At 38.8% G+C, this 25529-nt stretch overlaps 1 protein-coding gene across 5 annotated transcripts in view; it reads right to left on the minus strand.

The window, feature by feature from the left end:
- Window positions 1-25529, minus strand: part of DLG2 (discs large MAGUK scaffold protein 2) — a gene marked incomplete at both ends in the record, with an annotated part of 787463 nt that overhangs the window by 338798 nt on the left and 423136 nt on the right. For all 5 annotated transcript variants that reach the window (XM_082013954.1, XM_082013953.1, XM_082013952.1 and 2 more), the window contains one exon: window positions 13625-13749. In XM_082013954.1, coding sequence (XP_081870080.1) covers window positions 13625-13749 — 125 coding nt within the window. The remainder of the gene's footprint in view (window positions 1-13624; window positions 13750-25529) is intronic.

The raw sequence follows: 25529 nt of genomic DNA on the forward strand, positions 1-25529 counted from the left end.
CGTGGAGATATCCAAGCCAGCTTAGACACTGACAGAGTAGAGCTACCATGGAAATCCACCTGGATCAATATTTTCCATATGTCTACAACCAATTACCGCAGGTAAAAGGCCATATTAATACAACTCTGCAATCTTAAGCTCACTTAGCACTAGCTTGAGTTCCTGCACAACCTGCCATGCGGTGATTGATTTCAAGAGGGGGCCCATTAATGGCTACAAACAGGAATAAAAATAGAAAAGAGAACAGTCACAACCCTGTAGTGCAAAAATCCGAGACCTTGGCCCCTGGCAGCAGGACTTCTGCAGAGACACACAACTAGGCAGCAAGGCAAGGCGGCCATCAGTGCGGCTTGCTCAGGAGCCACCCAGTGAACCTGCATCCCTACCCGGCGCCAGGCGGCTCACCCGGAAATCAAGCCCTTTTCCTAATGGAAATGCTGCTGCCTCTGTTGCCTGAACCATCACACTGCAGGGAAGATCGGAGCTAAAATGTGTGGAGTAAGGTGTTCGCTCCCCTAAAAGATAAAAGCTACATGAAGCGATAATCCAGACCATCTAGCCTGCTGTTTCTTTCCAACAGTGGCCTTTACCAGATGGTAAAGGAAAAGCATTAACACAGTATTAACACAGCATTAACACAGTATTTACCCAGAATTTATTTATTTAGTCCAGCTGCTTATGACTCTGGACTTCCCTGATTCAGAAAGACTTTTTTTATTTTCATTTAATAACCCTGGAGAGTTTCTTCTTCCACAAATGTTTTTAACTGCTTTCAAAACCCATATAAACATTTAACATACACAGTGTTCTCTGTCAATGAATTCCTGGCTTTGCTACTCATTAAATAAATATGGCCTTATGGATATTTCAGCCTGTTGCTTATTAGTTTTGTTTGATGTTCCCAAATCCTTTCGTCTGAAGAGATAGCAAACATTGCTCAGTGGTCACTCTGTTTCTCTCCTGTAGTCAGAAGGCAGGATATAATCTCTTAAATCTCATAACTGATTTTCCATCATAGGCAAAAAGGCCCTGCTAGACAAACTCTTCAAGGCAAAGGCATATAGCTGAACTACGGGTAACACTAATTTAATTTCAGAGATGGAAACACCACCACCCATCTTTCTATTTATCTGAATGCCTCTTGGCTGTAACACCTGCAGATTTATAATTGAACTCTGGAAAAAAATGCCATTCAGGTCAAAGTTGATTTTATTATGTTTTTTCTTGACAAAAATGAATAAATTTTCCAGTCAAGCAAAAAATAAATTTCATTCTAATATGTTTTGAATTAAAATAAAATTAAATGGTAGACAGGGAAACAAAAATCAAAACAACAATCTGCTGTCTTATTATCCAGTATCACCTCCTAGAAAAACTCTTTAACTACCTCTGCTTCTATCACTGAAGCTATTGCACTTTGTATAATTTGGTGCTTTTTTTAAATTGCAGTCAAAATCTCCCATTATTCAGGAAAGCATCCTCAATCACTACACTAGAAAGAAATTCTGCCTCTTGCTTTGACTTGATGACATCTTTAAATACATTACAGATATTGTAATGACAATAGAAACTAATGCAGGTGCATGTAAGATTCCCACTGAGCCGTGCTCAGGACATCCATAGAGAGGACACCCTGGTCTACAACCTTGACCTGACCCTCAAACAGCATGCTCACTGCAAGGTTGCTCTGGCCCAGTTAACATTTACGGACTTTGAGGAGGTGAAATAACTTTGGAAAGAAAAAATAAAACACGTTGATTGTATAGGCACTCCAGTTTAATGGTCTGATTACTCCTCTGGAAGATGTGGGCTCATATTCCCCAGAGAGAGAGTGGTGAATGCAGGTTTCACTTCCGAGGTGAGCTGAAAGGTGATTTTGCCACTACTTTCATGAATGAATGAAGCCTTGATTTACTCTTTTCCCTTTGCCACTGAAAAGTAATTTGGACCTCATTTTGTATCAAAAAACATTTACTGAGCTTTAGCATAGTATTCTGAAATCTTTTTAGACCTGAAATATGTAGACAGTAAATTTTTATGCAGCGATGCAGCCAGCACTCCATTGAGAAATGCTCACGGGCCAAGAAACACTTAAAAATGAGCTTTTTTAAACAATTACAAGTCAAATAAAGAAACTCTATAACTTAAATAAATTGCCACATATATTGAAAGCTTTAAAAAATTTACTACTGCCAAATGCACTTAAGCATTTATATTTTAAATTATTGATTTCCAAAAATACCTGAGGCAAATTTTAGCTGTAGGAGTGAATTTGTTACTAAAATTTCAAAACTAATACTAATTTCAAAATCAATAACTTGACATTATTATTATTATTATTGTTATTGTTATAAAAGCTACAGTTTCATAAACTATATGAACGCTCACTGCATGGTATTGACTTGGTATTATTTAAAATTTAGTCGTAGTGACCTCAACGCAACATGGTCAATAATATCCAGGAGCTAAAAACAGTGGTAAATCCCACATCAACTCCAAGTATCATTCTCTACATCCTCACCTTAGGTAAAAAAAACCCAAAATATACAGTGAAAATTTCTCACATATCTACTCAAAGGTTAAGCCAACACCACCACTACAAAAAAGTGCCATTCTTTTTGTTTTTGATAGAATTCAGAGAGGTTAAGGATGCTTCACAAACAAACCCAATGCAGAGTGACGGGAGAAGCAAAACCCCACTTGGTTTAATGCCTCCCAGAAGAGCCACGTCTCCTTACACACACTTTGAGAACGGGAAGTAGTTCTTAGCTAATGGTAGCTCATCTCGTGGCGGGTAGCTATGTGGGGTTGACGGAGGAGCAGCTGACGCACATTCAATTTGCACATGGACATGGACTGAAACATAAACTTTTAGAAAAGTCAATTCTAAGTACATCTACAACAGGAGGACCTCTCCTTTTTTAATTTTTTTTTTCCTTCATCACTAACAATCTGAAAGCAGAATGAAATCCTGTCACTGTATAATGCTTTTGGAGGTACAGCTGCTCTAAATCACAGAATCACAGAAACACTAAAGTTGGAAAAGACCTTTAAGATTATCAAGTCCAACCATCAACGCAACACCATCATGCCCACTAGACCATGTCCTGAAGCGCCATGTCCACACATTTTTCAAACACTTCCAGTGATGGTGACTCCACCACCTCCCTGGGCAGCCTGTTCCAATGCTTGACCACTCTCTCAGTAAAAAAATTTTTCCTAATAATTTTTCCTAATTTATAATGAAATGATTTTCTGTGACATCAAGCCTTCAGCTACTGCTTGGCTAGCATAACTCAAGGCAAATTAGTTCTTTGGCTAGGTAAGCCACACCTATAGTAATTTTGTACAGAGTTTATGATCTTTCACTTCACACATTATTTCTGTTTAAATTCCCCTGCAGAAGACAGGCGCCTCTCCCCCAGCACGAGTCCCATCCTCTTCAAGCAGATTTAGGGACTGTGATACACAAACGTATGTCAAGCTTAAAGCTGCTTGGTTGGGGATGAGCCCTTCCCGTTGCCAGACACACCAGTATAAAAGACAAATCAAAACAATCCCCCACCCATAAAAGACCATTTTGTAATTATCAGACCTGAGGTTCCCCCCTTAACTCACTGGAAATCAAATACGACTTTACTAAGAACAATAGATTTGAAATAGTGCCCAACAGACACAAGCATGAGGTGTCCCCGGCCAGCAGCTGCTCCAGATAAAGTCAGCAGTCACTGGCCGAGCGCTGGGTTAGCAACTGATCGGCCGGTAGGCCCGAGGAGCCCATGCCCTTCTTTAAATGTCTGTGTTTGATTGCGAGCTCCTGACAGCGCGGGGACGGCAGCAGTTAAGTGTAGGCAGGAGAGGGCAGGAAGGGGAGGGGGAATGCAGGGGGTGGGCAGCAGGGTGGCAGGACGCTGGGGCTGGCAGGGGCTTCAGAAGGCTTCCCTGAAATGGGCTCTCAAACGTGTCAAATTTTCTTATTAACCACTTTAGTGAGATCTATAGGTACTACTATTTCCTTTTTCTATTCCCCCTCCCAAAATTAAGTTGCTTCTCCCACCCTGCGTTTCTTCTCCCTCTGCATTTCTCATCCGTCTCCAATCCTCAGCTTTGGTATCCTTTGCTCTTACCACATTTTTCCATTCCTCCGTCCGTTCTCTAACTCCCCAGTTATCCTCAGTCTCTCTGCGTCTCGTCTCCTGCCACTGCCATGTACGATGCTTGCCTTCTGAAACTACTCCCGCTAGCAACCGAGCGCTGGAACTCCCAGCGCGTCCAGCCTCTGTCGGCAGCTCGGCTTGGTCTGGGCGGCTCTGGCAGCCGGCGGAGGCAGCCGCCTCTAATGGTGGCCAGAAGGGAAACTTCTGCTCACACAAGTACTCATGTCTGCCCTTCAAAGCCAGAGGCCAAAGTGGGACAGCGGAGAGACAAAGAATGAGAAAGAGGAGGTGTAGGTAGCTGTGGGGTGTTGTGAGAGGAAGGTGTTGGGATAAAGAAAGGGGAAAGAAAAAGCAAACGCTGTCAAGTCTGAGGTGAATGAAGGCACCAGGAAGCTGCAGAGCTCCTCCCAGCTGCAGGGCTGTTCTGCCGGTAGTGGCAGATGCCCCGGGCCAGGCTCTGTAGGTGTGGTAGAGGGCAGGGATGGCTTCGCAGCCCTGACTTACCCTCCGAGCCCTCCGTTTTAGCTGGCTCCGGCGCCATGCAGGGGCTTCGAGGCCCAGAGCCCGGAGGAAGAGCGGCTGCCTCAGCCCGGCCTCGGTGAGTCCGGGCCAGGGAAGGACGAGGCGCTTCCTTGGGACTGAGATACGCTTTGCCTGCTAAAAGCACCGAACTACTTGGTTGTTCCTCACCCGTGGGTAAAATCCTCCCGACTGACACCAGCACCGTCTGAAGCATATTCAGGTTTGTGCAGGAAAACCAGTTACAACAGATAACCCAGAAGGCAATTCCAGATTCAGTATTTTTACAAGCACTTTTCATCTGAGGCTCTCAAAGTGCTTTGCAAATATGAACTCGTTTAAGCTTCACAACAACCCCCGTGAGGCAAAGATAATGATCACTATACCCATTTTACGAAAGGGGAAACTTTAGCACAAAAGAAGAAAAGTGTTGCCACAGATCAGGCATAGCAAGTTCAGAGCAAAACTAAGCAGTCCTGCCTCCCAGGCGCTTGCACTAACAAGTAGAAAACTCTCCCTTCCGCTCTGGTTTGACTGAGAATAGCTATTCCAAACAAAGGTGTAGCGCTAAAAAAAATGGAGGAGAAAACATGTAGTTCAAGTTCAGTAAGAAACTTCAGCAGCTTCAGAGCATCAGTACCAGTAGGCTACACAGTTAAAGTTAGCTGCAACTTTGAGTAGTATAAAAAGCTTGCTTTTTATAATGATATGATTCAGAGTAACCTCCAGAGTGGCATGATGTAAGCAACACATCTAAACAAAGTACTCACACATCTTGCAAGTTTAATGTTAAAACTCACATGCCATGCAGAAATAAATTCAAAAACCCTTGCTCTAACATCTGCAGTAAAAGTGGAGTAAGGAATATGACAGCAATGATGAGGTACTGGCAGGAAAGTCCAAGTGTTTATCCAAACCACAGCCAAGAGTTTTGACAGCATATGAACAGACTGCCTCACTGTACATTGGTGGTATTAGCTGTCAGAAGCAAAAAGTTGACCAACCTTTTTCTTAAAAGTTTTAGAATCAGATCTTTGCTGGTTATAAGGAACTTAATTTTTTTTTTTTTTTATGGTCACTTAAGAAAGTTTCTTTTTCATCCACAATCTTATTTTCAGGTTCATTGGGAACTGAAAGAAATGAAGAATTCAGCTGTACCCCAGAGCTTACACCTGTCGAGTACAGGAACAGCTGTGAAGTATTTTTTCCTTGACTAAAGCTAGACTCCATAGAGAGCTGATGATTTCTAAGGTATGTAACCACAGAAGGTTTCTTACTCCAGACAAATTATCACTGAGCTATCTAAATTTGTAACTGCAGTAGCAGTGCAAACATGTTGATGAAATAATCACTCGGATTTGGCTGCATGGTGCTGTTCTGCTGCTGCAGCACTCGGGGGAGATTGTAATTTCAGGCAGGATGGGTACTAAAGGAACTCTTGGGACAGAGCCCTATTAACCAGTTCAGTACCACTGCACAAAATACCTAGTGCAATGGGCATTATAATACTGCAGAGTCCTAAAACCACGCTACTTTGCTTAAGTGTTATTCTCAAACAGTGGTTTCAATTAGTGGAAAACAGCTCAGAAACTTATGGGGGGAAGAAATGATCCTTTGTGCCACAAAAGAAAACTTTTACAAAAATGTCCATCACTGCTGTCTATAAAGAGGCCACTAAAATTCACCAGTTTCTAATAGCACAAGCCAGATAAGTAGCTTTTTCTTCCCATTAAATTCTATTCAATTTACTTAATTCAGCAGTTACAACATGATTTCCCTTTCCTTTCTTGCACTGCATAAAAGAATTTCTTCAGCCTACCAAATTATTTTCAAAGTACGAGAAGCAGAAATACAATCAAATTCAGAAACATTCCGGGGCTCTGCAATACCAAACAAGGAATGTAAACTTCACATAGGAAAAAAGAGAAAAAGAAGGATTCAGCCAAAGAAAAGTGAAGTGGTGAAAGCAACAGAAAAAATAAATACATGGCAACATATTCCATTGATGAAAATAATTTGATAATTTCAAACTTGAGTCATAATAAACCATCTTCAACTTTAAAAATAATGTATGAAAATCAGATTTTGATTTTGTGACTGGCCTTTTTTCATATAGATCCCCTGTGGCAATTCTTATCTTTTTTTTATTCCACAGCAGTTCAAAAATGATACGCACAGATACACAAACAAACAGAGTTAATAAGATCAAACTTCCTAACACAAACCAGGACAGAGTGAGCAGTCAATAATTCATGATATAATTTATGATTGTCTGCAAAGCAAGCATGTTTTGCCTAATGGGGTGAATGTCTCTTATTAACTTACTACTAAATTATGTACTGAACTAATAGCATTGTCAGAGGCCTGTAAACAGTGCAGATATGAATCAGTGTTTTGTGGCAGCACTGTAATTATAATAACATCCTGAACAAGCTTTATGCCATTGCAATGCACATAGACCTGGTACTGATAGGCTTAATACAAGATCAAAAGTTAACAAACAGAGACATAGGCAGTGAATCACAAAGCAGACACACTTCTGTTTTCATATATAATGATGGTGAAATAAAGCCAGTTGCCCAAGCTGGATTAGAGACACATGACATGCTTATAAAGAACATGATCTCTCCTGGGAACAGCTCTTCACATTAATCTGAAAAAGCCCCTAGTTTTTTCCTATTGTCAATCTCAATTCACTACTTCTTAGTAAGCAATCTAAAGCTACAAACAGATACAACCAGGCAACAACTGTGTGCCTGCTGCTGCTGGAGGGTTTTAGGTTTCAGACTTTTCATCAGAGGCAAGGCACTGTCAGCACAGCCCATGGGGCAAAGACTGAAGAGGGTCCTTTATCTAGCCAAGTTCCAAGGGGAGACTGGCTTCTGTTTCCTCTCTTCCATTTCTTCTTTCTTTTGACTTTCTCAAGTAAACTGCACACAATAGTTATACCGGCGTGTTTCTTAATTCCAATTTTCAAGCTTTGAACTAATAGCATGAAATTGTAATACTTCCTTTCTGGTTCCTCTTTAGCAAAATACATAAATATTTTAAAAAATCTGATCAGAATGCAATATTTACCTTTAAATTAATTTTTCTAAGTTTTACTTTTTATTAACAAAATATGCATGAGAAAGAGTCTTATATTCAGAGTTCCTCTCTTGTTACATATACCTAACTAAATTTATAATCCTTTGACACATCAGTGGATTAGTTGACAACTGAAGGGAACACAAACCTAATTTGTTTAAAACCTTTGCTGGTAGGCATTTAACTGAAGCCTGTAAGGCACAGAAATATGAGAGAAAGAATCACTACTCTGTTCCAAGCTTTCTCCCTGATTTACTAGATGGCTGAGGGCAAGTTATTTTGGTTCTTGTCTTCTCCCATTAACATGTGTATTATATACCTTTCCCCACACCAAATAACTTTGAGAGCTGGGGGAAAAAATCCAGTGGGGTTAACTATGATGGTGATGGTAGAAAAACACAGCATGCCTGAAAAACGCTGCAGTTTCATAATCCTAAACCTCCTAACAATCAGTAATTAGAGTAATATCAGGAAAGGCACATTTACAAAGGAAAGATAAACACTGCACAGCCTTAGTTGTTTTTAACGTATGGTATCCAGATAGCTTGGGGTACATATGCTGTTTCTGATTAGTCTGCCAAAGGTAACTTTCCATCGATCTACTCTTCTCAACATGCTTAAGTTCTCCTTACAAATATCCACACTCCTAAGGAAAAAAAATAAAAATAGGTTCACAAATGGAAAGAGACTGGAAACCAGTTTCCTAGAAGAAAGAATGAATGAAACAGCTACAGGTCCAGGCAGCTTACCAGAGCAGCGTGCCTCCAGGCACAACCACTTTCTTCCCTTTGACTCACCCCTCACATAAACCCTCTTTCCTCTTGAGTGCAGCTCAGGCTCAAATACCAAGATAACCTTTCGTACAACATTAACCCTTGAAATTCAAGCTCAAGGCTGTCCAAATCTATCTCACAGTCCTGTGAATAAACTCATTCATATTCAGTCACATATGCAGTAACTGATTTTTGAATCACAGATTCAGTAAGATTCCTAGGACCATGAGATTGGTATCAAACGTAAGATTTTAATCCTTGTTCTACCCAAGACTCTTTTATTTGTTTTTAGATCCCAAGACTGTTCGAAAATCCCAAGTCTGAAAATTCACATTTTCAAACTTGCCTTTCCAAAAAGGAAAAACTTATTTTCTGTAAGCAGTAGATGAGGAACTCATATGACCCACTCATTCCTGTAGACAGAGTTTTGAGAAAAATTACCTCCACCATAAGATCTGGACTGTGAGAACTATAAACAGAAAGAATGATTTTTGACTCAAACCAGTCTTGGTTGGGATTGCTGAAAATAAATTCTTATTTTGGGAGTGTCTGCTCTTTTAAACTCAGTCATAACTGATAGCTTTTCATTATTCTTTTACTAATGTGTTTTGTTTTGTTTTTTTTTTTAAACAAGTTATACCACTACACTGTGCTTCTAGTTCCATAAGCGAATTGCTCTTGTTTTCACAGAGTATGATGAATTTTTTAGATGTGTGTTGCCTTTTAGAAGCCAGAATTTCACTTATGATCAGTAAGTATCCCTAGAAGGAACTGGTGAGATAGTATATTGAAGTTCTTTGCTTTATCCAGGCAATTGAGCCAACCAGTGTATATTTTTCTTTGACACAAACTCAAATAAAACAAAAAAAGGCACTGAGTCATAAATTACTGGAATTCTCTTCCTTACAGAGAGTAAAAGAAGTCTAAATTCAGAGCTTCTTTATTAAAAAGTAGATGTTTGCCCATGGACAACTGACATTTGTGAGATAGAAGCAGAAGTTTTTATGCATCAAAAGTCTTAAAAGATCAAACTGTTGAGAGACATTCTCTTCAACTCAGTGGGAATGGTTGCTGCTTCTGGAGGTTTTATATTCTCTGTCTGTCACTGACTTGAAACACAAAGCTTCAAAGAAACATGGTATGGTAGCATTCAGAAAAAAACTAATTTTCAGTTAGTTCCAAGTTTATTATAGTCACATTTAGCTAGAGTAATCAAATCCAAAATTAATTATTTTGTATTCCATTAAAATTATTTACTATATATGAAATTATTTTCTGTATATTATATGGACATCAGAAAAGATTCCACAGCTTTCTGTATTTTTTTTTACTGGAACTACTAATCCAGTAATTACTTAAAATTAGTGTAGCTACCTAAAATTACCATTAATGTAGTTACCTAAAATGTTTTCTAAAATCTGAATTGTGCAACGTATTGTTTCTTATACTTGTTCTAGAAGTCAATGTATTTCAAGGAGGGTATAATGTAGACATAGTAATTATTAATATTTGAAAGTTCAAGAAGTCTTTCAAAACCAGGAATGTTTTATTAAAAGGAATAAAGTGGCTGATAACTTTTACTATTTTTTAAGTATTGCTGTAGAGATATGGGCCACAAAGAGGTACAAACCAACACTATGCATTGTGGGTGTGACTACCTGCTGTCAATAAAAGTACTGTTCTCCACTAAAGGAAAACAACCCAGGAACTTAATCACCCTTGTTTCAGTCTCATACATAGGTTTTACATGTAAGAATAATCTACAGAATCAGAGAACAATTCAGGTTGGAAGGGATCTCTGGAGGTCATCTAGTCCAACCTCCTGCTCAAAGCAGGGCCAACTTGAAGGTTCAATCACATGACTCAGGACTTGGTCCAGATGAACTTTGAACCCTTCTGAAGACAGAGATCCCATAACCTCACTGAACCACCAGTTACAGTGCGTTACTATCCTCATTAAAAAGATATTTTTTTTTCCTCAGACCCAATTGGAATTTCCCTTATTGCAACATGTGACTCTTGCCTCTAGTCCTCCCTCTGTGCATCTCTCTGATTTCCATGCTGGCCTTCATTGCTGCCAGGGCACACTGCTTACTCAGCTGCAAATTACAGAATCACAGTATCATTTAGGTTGGAAAGCACCTCTTGAGATCATCTCATCAAATCCTCCCTGGAATCAGGGTTAGCTAGAGCAGGTTGTCCAGGAACATGTCTGATCAGGTTTTGAGCATCTCCAAGGACAGAGACTCCACAACCTCTCTGGGCAACCTGTGCCCAGAGTCAGCTACCCTCACAGTAAAAAAGTGATTCCCGATGTTCAGATGGAATTTCATGTGTTTTAATTTGTGTCCATTGCCTCTTGTCCTGCCACTAGACACTACTGAAGAAAGTCTGGCTCTTTTGTTTTCATCCCCTCCCACCAGGTATTTATACCTGATATTTGTGTACTTATACTATAAATTGCCCACTGGAGACTTACTCCTTCCCAGGTGCAGGAGGTTGCATTTGTTTTTGTTGGACTTACATGAAGCTCCGGTTGACTTACTCCTGCACTTGTCAACCCATAAATACATGTAAAAGAATTGCAAGGGTCTGTAACATTAAGTCCATCTCTTGCAGATCACTTTCACAATGTCGCTGTTTGAAGAACTTCACTCAGTTAAGTTAGATCAAAGGGACTTCATGTAAAATGCAGTAAAAGTGGTTTTACAGGCTTTTATGATTTAAAAACAGACAGTAGGTTTAGAAGCCCGTTCAAACAGTCCACACTGCCATATAATATAGACTATCTGCAGGCAGATATGAACACAAGAAAGTATATAGTTTTTCTGTCCATAAGCACCAATCTCCCATTCTCAGGTAATTCAAAACTGGGCTTTTGATAGGAACCTAGGTTATCGCTATTCTTGGCAGGTGTTACTGCATGTTGTTGAGCTTTTGCTCCTAGAGAGTGGCCTTAGCTGATAAACTCCCTGTTTTGTAAAATTAATTATCATGTAAGTCAGTGTGGTCTGCCCCAGGATAGCTCTTCTCTTCAGTGGCATATCAGTAATGATCACCGATATTTACATTTTCAGTCGTTCCTAAAACATGAGAGGATTGTGTCTCTACCAGCATTGTAGCAAAGTGAAGCCCACTTAACGGATAAAATGAGGAAAGGAGGAATCTTTATAAAATCTATGTTTACAAATGACAGTAGGAAAAACAACCATGCCAAATACATGCTTATCCATTATAACATCTTACTTGAAAATACACTAACAAATGCTATCAGAATGTTATCTAAGTCTTAGTAAAAGATAACTATACTTGTGCTACTAAACTTTTATTACAAAACACAAAGTTTGCCAGGTATAATCTTAATATGGATTGGTTAATTAATTGCATTAGTATGCTATTTTTGGGGGGTTTAGAAGGTCTTTCTAAGACCTGTACAACACAGTAATTACTAAATAATCATGAGTTAAATTTACAGTAGTTCACTAATATAGCAATAAGTTATGAAATATTTCATAGAAAGATAGCACAACAAAATATTGCAATGGATTCTTGTCTTAATAGCTTAAACTAAAAAAGCCTTCAAAAGTGATAAAAAATTCTACTAAAAAGTTGGGTTTTTTTTTTTGCAAGCGTTTCCTTCTTATTTGTAGAAAGGTTGATGCAGGTTTAGGATCCCCCCTGTGATGTTCGTGATGTCAAATTTGACAGCATGATTTCCAAATATTGCTGTTTACTCATGCTCTGTTTTGCATGGAACTCATCTGGCTCAGTGCAGACACTTACAGTGTAGATCACTACAGCTGAACCAGTTGAAGAAACTCCTTTTCATTTGAGTCACCATTGAAAATATAGGCCCTTTTAAGATGTGATTCTTCTGTTCTATTTTAGACACTGACTTTAGGATAAGATGAATCACAACCTAGAAATGCTAAGATTTTCCTTTACTGACTGTTAGGAAACACTAAGATGACTAGCTTAGGAGTAGATAGCTGCATTTTAGTCCTAAAATTATGTGAGATTATTCCTACTCCTTTTTCCTACAATCTTACTTAGACTGTAAATTCTTCAGGCACTGCCAACCACCATGACTCCTCATCACTATCACAGTAAAAATAAGAATCGCTTCCAAAATCTAATTACTAACCTAGTATAAGAAATATCCAAAACTTGGTCTAGAAACTGGCCAGCTCCCCCTGCTTTTAACTGAATTAAAGGAAAAGGCTTCAGGAAAAAAGTTATTGCTACCATCTGGTCACATTTCATGAATTTTAGACCATCTGTTTTTGGCAAAGGCTCCCAGAACTTAGATTCCAGTGCTGACATCATGAAAGCTTCAGAATTTTATTCCAAGTCTTTCCAGCTAAATTGCCTTTTTGGAGCATCAGGCAGCTTCATGACTGACAGATGGGTGTCAGCCTCTGTGACAGACAGAAGCCTTTCTGCATTCAGTTTGTAAGGAAAGAGAAGCAGAGCACTTCTGTGCTTGCTCTTGTTTAAGAGATGTGCTACCATGTATTTGAGAACCACAACTTCCAAGTGACCTCTGTGGCCATCCTAGGAGCTACAGCAATAAAATACTCTGGAGGTGACTCAGAATATAGAGCATAGCTATCACATCCTCACAGAGCAAAAAAAATGTTTGGAAACAGGTAAGTATACTTCACCACTGCAGTCAAATAACAGGGAGCATCTACAAATAGCTATGACTATTTAGCAAGGGCTGTGTAGTTTGGGAAGTTTTGAAAGCCTCAATGGATAAACCAGTGCATAGTTCTTCAGCCATACAAAGACCAACCAGAGAAGACTTCCGTGCTGGTATGCCTGTTTTCTCCTCCTGTCCCCATCTTGCCTTTTGTACTAAATGAAAAGACTGGTACAAAGATAGAGGTGGCACCAGCACATGCCCCTTTAACTAACCTTATTCAGTTGCTTTAAGCTAATTAAAATAGTTCCCCTACCTTAGCAGAAAGGAGAATCATTTGCTTACCCAGACCCCATGAAAGACCTTGTTCACATTTGGCTCCTAGAGAATAATTTATAATAATGACGCATTTTGTTTCCAAACGTATGTAATGAGTGAGTTTTTACCTGAGTCTTCCATCCTCTGCTGCAGCTCCTCCTGGTATAATCTTAGTAATGAATATCCCAGGATCATCCCCAATGTGTGGGTTATCTGTTCCTCCAGCAATACTGAACCCCAGGCCGGAATTCCCCTGGAAGAATAAAAAAAAAGTAAATGCCTCACCAGATGCTAGATTTCTACACAATTTATTCGCAGCGCATGAGCCAAGTATCCTTGCTTCTTAAAGATGGCAACACCATACTTGAAGGTCTATGACTCAGTCAGAAAATATTGTCAGTTAAAGAACAGAGGCTGCGAACACAGATTTCCCAGAGTTAATGGCAGAGTTAATGGATGCTTCTACAGAAACAGGATTTGACCTAAATTTGTTTTCAAAAGCAGTCACATAAATTAGCACCTGAACTCCAATATGAATTTATCCAAGTCAATGAGAGCTAGGGGCTAAAAACACTTCAGAGCTTTGAAAAAAGACTTGAAAAACCACCGTCATTTATAAACAGAAACAGAATAACATTTAGCTCTGAAGTGTTTTAGTACACCATTTTCTGTTGAAAAGTGATCATTGCTCAGATTCACATGCTTTAAAAAAAATCAAATTCACAAAACAAGACTATTTCTTTCATCTTACTGAGTACTAGAATGAAATATTTGAAAGACACATTATGAAGGTCTACTCAATAATCCTACTTACTGCTTTTACTACTTGTGAGATTATCATGAAAGATAAATAGGCATGTACACACATACAGACACTTGCAACTTAAGCCACTTTCAAATACAATTCAAACCCAAAATTCTAACCCTTTTTTGGAAGTATATATTATTACACTTTTCTGTATAAACTCACATTTATCAGAGACATTCCTGTGAATAAATTCAATGCAATAGTCCATCCTTTAAGTCTCTCTCATCCCAAAGTATTTTTATAATTAGGTATTTAGGCTGATTACAGTGATGAAACACTATTGATATTGCAGAATATGTACACTGCTGTGGATGAAATATGTTTAGGGGACCTTTCTCTTATTTCACTCAACTTCTCAGATTATTGAGAGTTTGTTTCTTTCACTCTTGCTTGTGGACAGGTATCCAGTTAAGTCCTAGTGAGAAGAGTTACTATTAAGAATGGCACCTCTCTACTTTTTCCTTTTTTTTATTTTAAATCAAATCTCATTTCTGCATTTTTGAACTGTACTTCAGTTATCAGGCACACAATGCATTTGGTGTGCACAAAAGCCTGCATGTTGCCTGCATGCAGTATGTCAAATTCTCAGTTCTGATGTCAGTATTCTACATTCACAAGCAATGCAGTTCTCATGACTCAAGAGATGTACACGCAATCTACAGCTCTGCTACCAGCATATAATTGTGAATAAATTTTCAGTACTGAACTAATTTATGATCCGGGGAGAAGGATTTAGGACTACACATATCTTAATGCTCCTCAGCTAGCAATAATATGAAAAACATTATAACACTGAAACACTGTTTATAATTTCTGTAGAGTAATAAATATCTCCATCTCCAAATATCTCCAATATAATTTATATCTCCATTATAAATCTTTGATTTAATCTCCCTTTTATCATTAGGATCATATCAGATTGAGGTTATTTTCCCAATATTTTAACACATGCCTAATTACACAGCGCACTCTACACCAACATGCACTCTAAAAGTACTCTAAGAATATTTTCCTGTATTCTCTTCTATATGTAGTATTATTAATGAATTTAATCTTCCAACACATAAGAATGAAAAAATGTGTACATATACATACTTCAGGAAGCCTGGAACAAAAGCCTACTAAACAAACACTACTAAACCCAAGGGCAAATTTCTTGAAAGTCTGAGTAAGTAATACTTGTTTTTTAAGAAAAAAAACTGTAAAAAAAAAATTAAAATTGTTGGCTTTATTCTTAACTGCAAAGACATTTAAAAAATATGCAATAATCTGTGTTTCTGAAAAGAGGTGGATTTCCAAATCCCCAAAACCTACTCCTGATATGGAAAGAGGAAGAACAGGGTATCAAGGAGAAAACTGGACATAATTTTTAGTTGGTTAGAGAACACAAACATTTATATCATAATAAAAAAGCATGCCTGAAGAGCTTTAAAAACTATCAAAGCTTGCCTGTTATGTGGGGTGTGCTTCGCTGTTAGAGTTCTTCACATAAGGTTCATAAGATTTCTTAGCAGGAAATAATTTTAAAAGGTTTCACACCTTCCCTGCACTCTTTTCCTCCTACCATACTTTTTTCCATTAACATTTTAGAGCTAAAAAATATAGCAATGCTGACTATAAGCAGTGATGTGGTAAAACTGCTACAGACTTCTCAGGAGAATCAGTGCTAGCCCTTGACATTTATCAATAAATGTGCATCTCTCATACTGCCAGACTCTTCTGATTCTGCCCCTTAGGAATAACCTCTTAAAAGAACACGGCAGCACTCCTCACTGGCACTTCTGTATCCAGAATGTTTCAAGCAATTATTCTGGCTGCAGTCCTTGACTTGATCAACAGGATCTACAAGCTGTCAGACACCAGCTGCCTCGGCAGCTAGGCATACTCCGCGCAGCTTTGCTGCACCAGAAACTGCACTGCAAAAGCGAAGAGCAGTTACACAGTTTTGTCACTGTGGTTCTTGAAGGGTCTGCATTGGCACATGGAAAAATCTCCTGTCTTTGTACTTCAACTCATGACCAACAAGGCTAAATGCATGACTATCACAACTCATGGGTAACTGGCCTCTTAAGAGACTTGGGTTGCAAAATAATGCAGTAGGAACATCCTGGTTAAAAGCTACTGTATTTCACTTCTGAGCAGCAATACTGATGTACAAATCTCTCCTCTCCCCTCATGCTCTGTCTTACTAGTGTGTTATATGGCTGTTATATTAAAAACTCATTGTAGTTGACGAGCCGTAACTCCAAGTTCCAACTAAGTACTGTCTACTACCACAACACTACCTGAACCTTTCTGCAAGGGTTAGCTCCCTACCCTTTAATTTTTGCTTCTCCTTTGTCCCCATCCCAGAAGAAAAGAGTGTGTTAATTATCTTCACAGCTTTTCTTGGCGTATCTCTGTCTCCCTGTCATTTCATGTTAACCAATGAAAATGTCTGCCTTACCTCAGCCCAAAACAGCAGCTGACCCATCACTTAGCCACCGCATTTTCCAAGGTGGAACATTCACGCTTTGTCTCATGCTGACTCTCATGTTTGGGAGTGGTTCCCCATAAATATCTGTCAAGTTAATTCACTGTCCTCTTTCTATTCCCAGCCTTACTTCTCTTGGATGCTTACAAAGCAAGTTAACAATGAGCTCAGAGGGTTGGTGACAATGCAGATTAATGTTTAATAAGAACTAATAGCAGCTGATGATACTGAAAGAGGTGTAAAGCAACAGAAGTCTTCCTCCTTTGGCATACTTCATTGATACTTTTTAATTGAGATTCATATTTAAGCCGAAGTATGCTTGCCTGCTTTGTTTCAGGATTCTTTGGTAGAAGAGATTTAGCCAAAAATCCCAAAACATATGTAGGGGACAAAAAACTCTGAACAAGTCTCCAAGCTACTAACTTTAATGGCATTGCTCAAACATCGTTATTTGAATGTCCAGATACATAAAGGTCTGGATCCAAATAATTTTAGGTTCAATTCATATTGGCTAAATTACCTGCTGACCTAAATCTTGTCATCTCTTTGTCCAAGTTCTCAATTGCTACTACTATAAAAACCTCATATAATTAGTTACTGACTATACAGGGAAGATTTGCATAAAATTACTCAACAATAGATGCATGAGTGTATTTTTTTAATTATTAGTTTAGTTTCTTACTAGCTTCCCCACCTTTTGTTGCAAGGCCTCAGTCATGCACACAGCCTGACAAAATGCTTAGCATAGTACAACATGCCCAGTTTGGCTTAAAAAAAACGTTGCCTCAGTTTCCTCCTATTCATGCTGGATATCTCGTGCTTCTCAGGGATTTACCATCAAGCTCAAATTTCTTTCTTGGCTCAGCTTTACTTTTCAAACAGAGAAACTTAGGTCAAACTACCAAATCAAAATTTCTCCCAGCCCAGCCCCAGAGGCCTCCTTCCTGTTCTCCTCTGAAGGGAAGGTCAGTACTTCTTTTTAAGGTTTACTACACAAGCTTGCCTCCTTTATGCCTTTCTCAGACAGGGCTTTCCACCTCCACAAGGATCAACTGAGTTCTTTATAGCTCAGCCTGAGCAGGGAAGAGGCCTGGCTATAATTCTTCTGGCCCTGGAGGGTCAGACAGCCTCCAACAGAGACGCAGTATCACTTCAGATGACTGGTGGTATATTTTCTGCCGATGCTGAAACACAACACTTAGGGTCAGAAGAACATGATGGATGATTCACACGCCAGGGGAAGAAAATAAAACTTGCATGTTCTGGCCAGTCTGAATCTCTTCCCTCAAGACTTCCTCTACCAACATAAAGATCACAAAAATAAAGTAGGAATCCCCAGCAGGTAATGGTTTTGGGTAACCAGGCAGCCATGAGACCCATCCTTCTTCTTACTTAGCCTTCCATCTTGTGTTCTCCTTTTATACACTCCTATGAGCAGCGACATAACAGGCTGCATCTTCATAGGTTTCAGCATTCTTATTTTGCCAGAGAGTAATCCTCAGAAGTGCTCCACACTGACTTCTGTGGAAACAGAGGTAGGTCGACATAGAACTTTTGAAGTTATTTTCCCATGACATTACAGCTCTCCAGGGATGATAGCCTTCCATGCACTCTTATAAATGACTTCCTTCTCATTGTGTCTCATTTTTTTTCTGTTTTCTGCTCAAAAGCTGCATTTCATCTTAGAGCAGAGTTTGATTATGAATGATGTAAAGTCATTCAGTCTTTAACAAAATCACAGAAGAATGTAAGTCCAAGAAGAGAAACAAGATCAGAAATGCACATCAAGAGCAGACTGAGTTCTTCCCTGTATAAGGGCCAAGTGACCTGTATTCTACTATACTAAATAGGGATACCACAGTCACATAGAAGTTGTTTTCCACTTTAATTTCTTTTTTTTTGTGCTAATCAATAAGGTGACAGCACATAGACACTTGTTGAATGGCTTAGTTACTTCACTCTCCTAAAAGAATTTCTGATAATCTTCTGAAGTGGTATGATTTTGAAGATCTCTGGCATTCAAATTAGAAAAAAAAAAGACGTGAACGGCACTGAATTCATTTAACTATTTCTGCAACCTCACCCTGTCATGGCAGCGTACCAGGAAGCCTATTTCAGAGTCCATCAGTCAGCAAAAAGTCCAAGACAGAACAAAGAACTGTATTTCCCAAAATGGTTTCCAGAGGTTGAAAGCTGTTTCAGGTGACAACACATACTCTCACAGCCTCTCTTACTGAAAGGATCTTTGTGTTCACATTTTTTTACTTACAGGCTAAGGGAGCCATTTTTATTAGCTATTAAGGAATATAAGTTAGTGTTAATAAAGTTGTAATGTGCTGAATTATGCACATAATAAATAAATAGTAGTATGTAAATAAAAGAATTGACATGTCAAGCCTGCAATGCTTTCCACTGGTTTCAAGGGTTCTGTCCAAGTAACAACATCAAGTTTCCATCATATAAGATTGTTTTCTCGCTTCACAGTAAACTTAAATGCAAACACAGTATCACAGAAATGTATGATAACTCTTCCATTAGGCCCTAAGAAATGCTGCTTACCAGTATATACCAGGGAAGTTAAGAGTGGGCACAGCATACATGTTTGTGGATGAAACATTCAAGTCCATTCATGAGATCATGTAAAAGAGAATTAAAATTCCTAACCTTCACGCCTCTGTAAGCTTGTACTTGTTACTATTTCATTGTGGAAAGTTTTATTGCTTGGGAAAGAGAGGAGAAAGGGAAAGGGCAGTAATAATATACACCTGTAAAGTGCTGCAAGCTTTTGAACAAAAGTGATAGGGAAAAAATGGTTAATTAGATAACAAATAGCTTAATCTGTGATTTGCAATCTTGCACTCATTCTGTTCCCCTATAAAATTTTGAGACTTTAAAAAAAATCTTCTCTTGCCAAACCACTTGTTCATAAGAAGCAGAATTTTATGTATTAAAGAAAACACAAACAGAAAACACTGCCTATGTTCTTTATTCTTAATAGCGCACCTAAAATACTTATGTTTGGGGTTTTTTTCCCTGTAGGCTTCCTACCTCTACTGTGGTGTTCACAGCCAAATTTCTGGAGTGTTTTTCTCTCTCATATCTTTTACAGATGGCTTTAAAGTATGAATTGCCACCTAAATTTGCAAGTTTTGTAAGAGCTAGATTAGTCTAGAGAAAGCCCACAGAATAATAGCTGACTCATTCCTAAATACATGCTATATTTTTTTTTCTGTCTTCTTTTATTACAATATCCCCGAAAGATGGGGACAGACTTTTTAGCTGGGCCTGTTGCGATAGGACAAGGGGTAATGTTTTTAAACTAAAAGAAGAAAGATTCAGGCTAGATCTAAAGAAGAAATTTTTGACAATGAGGGTGGTGAACCACTGGCCCAGGTTGCCCAAGGAGGTGGTGGATGCCCCATCCCTGGAACCATTCCAGGTCAGGCTGGACGGGGCTCTGAGCAACCTGATCTACTTGAAGATGTCCCTGCTCATGGCAGGGGGGTTGGGCTAGATGGCCTTTAAAGGTCCTTTCCAGCCCAAAGATTCTATGATTCCATGAACTTTCGAAGATTGTATCAACTTTGTTACATGATACTCCTTAAAAAGTTGTCTGTTGAATTTTACAATGGGAATTATCTTTCAGCTTTTTAAGACCACTAATGATCTGTAGGTTCTGTAAATCCTAACCTTTCTTTAATCTAAGCAGTGCTGGTTTTCTCTTGTTCATGCATATTTTCAAAATACTTTAATACAAAAGTAAATTATGTGTTCTGAATTCAGTGTAGACTTGGTATGCATTTGGCAGAATTTCAGAATTGGACAGACATGCATCAACATCCTGAAGTTTTTCGGCTTTGGCTGCTATAGGCAGGGCACTCTCTCAGTCTATGTAAGTCTATGCACACTTTTCTGATGCTGATGTTGGCTTAGGTATTATGCTATTTTTGTTAAAAAGGAGATTTGCTTGGTTTTGCTTTTCAAGTCTTCTAACACAGCACCTTCCTGAAAGTAAATGTTGCTGTGAGGCAATGTTAGATCATAAACTACTGTTGACTTATTTCAGATGGTGGAAAAGCATGTCCCTTACCTGAACTATGAAATATACTCTGAGACACGTAATTTGAAACTTGACTTTTTTATACATTTTATTAAGTTTTTTTAATCACTGCGTACTCATTTTTAATTTTTATATTTCTGCTGAAGTGAAGTCATATTTCTGAAACCTTCTTATAAAAAGTAAAATATGAAACTAATACTTGTTTTCTACAGATATTCAAAACAGTTTGGCTGGAATACTCAGCAAATTTTTGTTACGTCCAAAATTAATCTCTCACAAGGTACCTTTTTAATAATAAAAACAGTTTTAGAAAATAGCAGTACCTGAGTCGTACCGAAGGCTGCTGCCAGCTTTGGCTCCCCTTAGGGTTCTTTCCCCAGGATACTTCCGTTTCAGATCAAAAACCCAACACCTTCTCCCATGAGACAAAAAAAATAACACCTCCTTCCATAAACCACATTCACCCTTGTTCTCAATATTAGGTTTCTCCAAGTACTACTCAACAGCATGAGAAATTGAAAGCTGAGAATGAGTCAAGCTTAGAAAATTGTGGGGCATTAATTTTTTTGGCAGGAGACAGAAAAAAAACACAAAACACTGTGGGGCAAATAGAGTGAATCAAATAACATACTCTACAAATGAGGCAAATGATTGAAAACTCTGACCCTAATTGACAGCCACGGGAGGGTTAGATACAGAACAGGATTTTCTGCTGCTCTGAAATAGTCCTTCATAGGCTTTCTCTTTTTCTCTGTAGTAAAGCAGACAAGATTACTTAGCTTGGCACCTAAGATGGTTATAGGGAGGGAATACCTCCAGATATACCAAGCCAAAGAAGAGGATGATCATCTGAGATGGCTGGAAAGATCAGTGGGTGTTAAGTACTTCTGTAGACTTTGTTCAATAATATTTTTCTCCACAAAGTACTTCTCACCTAAAAAAATACAGCTCTCCTTTATTCACCTGACAGTGAAGCAATACAGAATTTTTTCTACCTTTCACTCAGCCATGCTTAGTTTAACAGCACATAGAGAGTGGGGGTGTTTTACCCATCACTCAACAATGCCCAGTTCAACAGCACACAGCCACATTGCAAACAACAGCTTAACAAGTTAAAGCTTCATCCCCCTGAAAGGAACAGGTGATTTTATAATATGCAAAACACTTCCATCTAATTCAGGATTTTGACAGAAAATGTTTCTTAAACCCACCTACTCAAGGCTTTAAGATCTTTAAGACAAGAGAGGATGCTGCTTTGCAATTCTTTCACAATCTGGCATTTATACTAACATTGTTTTTATATCCTGAAGAAAGTGTGATACATGCTAAATAACCAAACCGTTTCCTGCCATACAGTATGTGGTTCTTTGGCCATCTCCCACTCTAATACTAGACCTTTCTAATCCTGCCACATCTAATCCTGTTGTTAGAATTAAATCATTCCAGCAATGTTTTCATTTATTTACACATGCTATACGATAATGTACTTTTCTTCTACTGTGTTCTATCCAAAGCTCAAGTTTCAAAAGCCTAAACATCAAAGCCACATTTCAGTCTCATTCAGAGAACAAGGACATTTGCATATTTATCAGAGTGCTGTTGAACTCTTCTGTACTTTCAAATCTGCTCAGGAGTAACATAATTAATGAAATTCTCACTTCTCCCACGTACGCTGGCACACTCCCCGGAGTTTTGAGACTCCATAGTTATATTATGCTCCATATGGTACAGATTTTCATCTCTCACGGTGCCATTTGTTGTTTTCAAGCCCCTTATCAGGTTCAGCACATTCATTACAAAACCACAATACACACGACTACAAGTGCTTCGTAGGCTTACTCTCACTTGTTATCTGTAGAGGGATATTGTTCTCTCAGCTCTGCCCAGATGAAGTAGAGCATTCAAGAGGAGAATTTTTAAAAAGTTCCAGCGGATTTGGTTTTTCATAATATGTGTGAAATCTACAATACTGTAAAAAAGCAAATCTAGACACGGAATGAAACCACTACCACAGCGAAGCAATCTCCTGAAAAAATGCTAGCGCATTAGCTGCCTGTAGACAGAATGATGCAAAAGGATAGGTGTGAACGTTCTTCAGGTTGGTTTCACTATTGTATCTCTATTAAGCTCATATTAACAGCTTCTGAGCTGTGACAAACATGTATGCCTACTTTTTTGTTTGACATGTTTCTCATCCTCCTTCAGTATTATCCGTAGGGATAGTCTCTTCTAGCATCATGGGAGCGTATGACCTTGCCTGTTCTCTCTCACAGAGAAAAGTTAGGCAACATATGTCCTCTTTTAGTTAGTTACATACAATGAAAGAAAACAAATGTTACAGAAAACACAGTCTGATTAGTATCTGAAAAGCAATATGGGAGAAAACTAAATATCCAACATGTTTCATCAAAACACATATGCATGTTCTTTGGAGGAGGGAAATGCTGCTTCTGGGGAGTGAAAAGTTTCACTTAACTTGAAAAAATCTTTGTCATATTGTGTCACTCCAGGCTAGCACTAGACTTCTAATCAACTAGCCCCTGAGACCTTTCTGAACTCCCAGGAGTACACAATCAAAAGTGAAATAACCAGATCAAGGAAAAGAAAGCACACACTAAGTGATAATAGTAACTAGACATAAAGGGCATGGGGAAGCATAAGAGTAAGAGTAAAACACTAAGGGGAACTGAAAGATTAGCAAAGCTTATGCAAGATACAGGCTACTTTTAAAACTTTGACATGATCATCACTGAAGCTTTCACAATGCAATTATCTACAAAAATTGAGAAAATTAAGACGTTTAAATGTAATTCTTATGACAGAAGTAGACAGTCACACTCTGTACAAGGACTTAGGGAACAGAAAACTGATTTTACTGAAGCTGTGGAAACCAACAGGGTTTCACCACATACTGCTAGCAGTTAAAAGGAAAGAAGAAATCTCCTACTGATAACTTCAGTTCCTCTCTAAAGGTTGATACCCCTCATCCCTTTCTGCCGATAATTCAGTGCTATGAAAACCCCAGTGTGTGTCTTGACACTATTTGGAAACTCCTTGGTTAAATCAGTTTGTAGTTCTTAAGTCTTTGTGTTGAAAAACGGCCACGTGCCTAAATGGGTGTTTTTGGACAGTTCTGTCATGGTTTAACCCCAGCTGGCAACTAAGCACCGTGCAGGCACTTGTCCACTTCCCCCAGTGGAAGGGGGGGAGAATCAGAAGGGTAAAAGTGAGAAAACTTGAGGGTTGAGATAAAGACAGTTTAACAGGGAAAGCAAAAACCACACACAAAAGCAAAGCAAAACAAGGAATCCATTCCCCACTCCCCACAGGCAGGCAGGGGTTCAGCCATCTCCAGGGAAGCAGGGCTGCATCACACGTAATCGTTTCTTGGGAAGACAAACGCCATCATTCTGAATGTCCCCCCTTTCCTTCTTCTTCCCCCAGCTTTATATACTGAGCATGACATCGTGTGGTATGGAATATCCCTTTGGTCAGTTGGGGTCAGCTGTCTTGATTGTGTCTCCTCCCAACTTCTTGTACTCCCCCAGCACACTCACTGGTGGGGTGGGGTGAGAAGCAGAAAAAGCCTTGACTCTGTAAGCACTGCTCAGCAATAATGGAAACATCCCTGTATTATCAACACTGTTTCCAGCACAAATCCAAACCCCAGTCCCATACCAGCTACTGTGAAGAAAATTAACTCTATCCCAGCCAAAACCAGCACAAGATCACACAATCACTACTGTATTGCTTTGTAAAGCTTCTAGGGGAATTTGAGGCTCCTGAAGCATTAAAGGTGCTGGAACAAACCCAAGTTCTACACTACTGTGTAAGTTATTGTTCTTTTCCATTTGACTGTCATAGTCACAGATATGAAATGAGTATATTTAATTGTTCTTATCTTGTGATTTGTTTGGGGTTTTTTTTAGCATATTCTTAACGCATTATAGCCAACAATTTTTGGGTTATATTTCTTTACTGAAATACGTATTTGCTTAATCATTTAGATTAAAGTTCTGGAATGTTGACATCCATTATAAGATTTTGATAATCTTTTTCCAAATCTTATTCAATCCTGCATCAAAGGAAACTCATGAGTAGAACGCTTAATTTGCCTCCTTATTCAAAATTATGATCTTCGGGGCATGTAATCTGGAGGAAAAAGCTAAACTATTAATGAACTAAAAGGCCCTTAAGGCTTTCAAGTTCAAGCAGAACTCCCAGAGGCAAATGACTGAGTATTCTTGCCATTGCATCACTTACCTAGCCATCATTGCACTGCTCTAGTGGCTAAGCATGCAGAGCTGATCTTCTGTTTTAATACAAAATAAAGAAAGCTTTTGAAACACTTCATTATGCTGAACAACACTTAAGACTTTTCTTTCAGGCCCCATGATGCTCAACTATAGACTTCACTAAGAAGAAATACAAAGAACGATAAATAACATAAAATGCAATTCATTCTTCTTTGTTTTTCACAGACACACGTCTATATCTCATCTTTTTTCCCAATTTTGTGCTGACCCTATTTTATTGTAGCATTTCATTTCAGTGTCCATTTTGTTTCTTATTCTTAGAAACCTGACTGGCTATGACCCTGAGCAATCTGACACAGCTTCAAAGCTGTCTGTTTCTGAGCAGGAGCCTGGACTAGGTGACCTCCACAAATTCCTTCTAAGCTGAATTGTTCTC

This window comes from Phaethon aethereus (assembly GCF_964289735.1).
Source record: "Phaethon aethereus genome assembly, chromosome: 1".
Lineage (NCBI taxonomy): Eukaryota > Metazoa > Chordata > Aves > Phaethontiformes > Phaethontidae > Phaethon > Phaethon aethereus.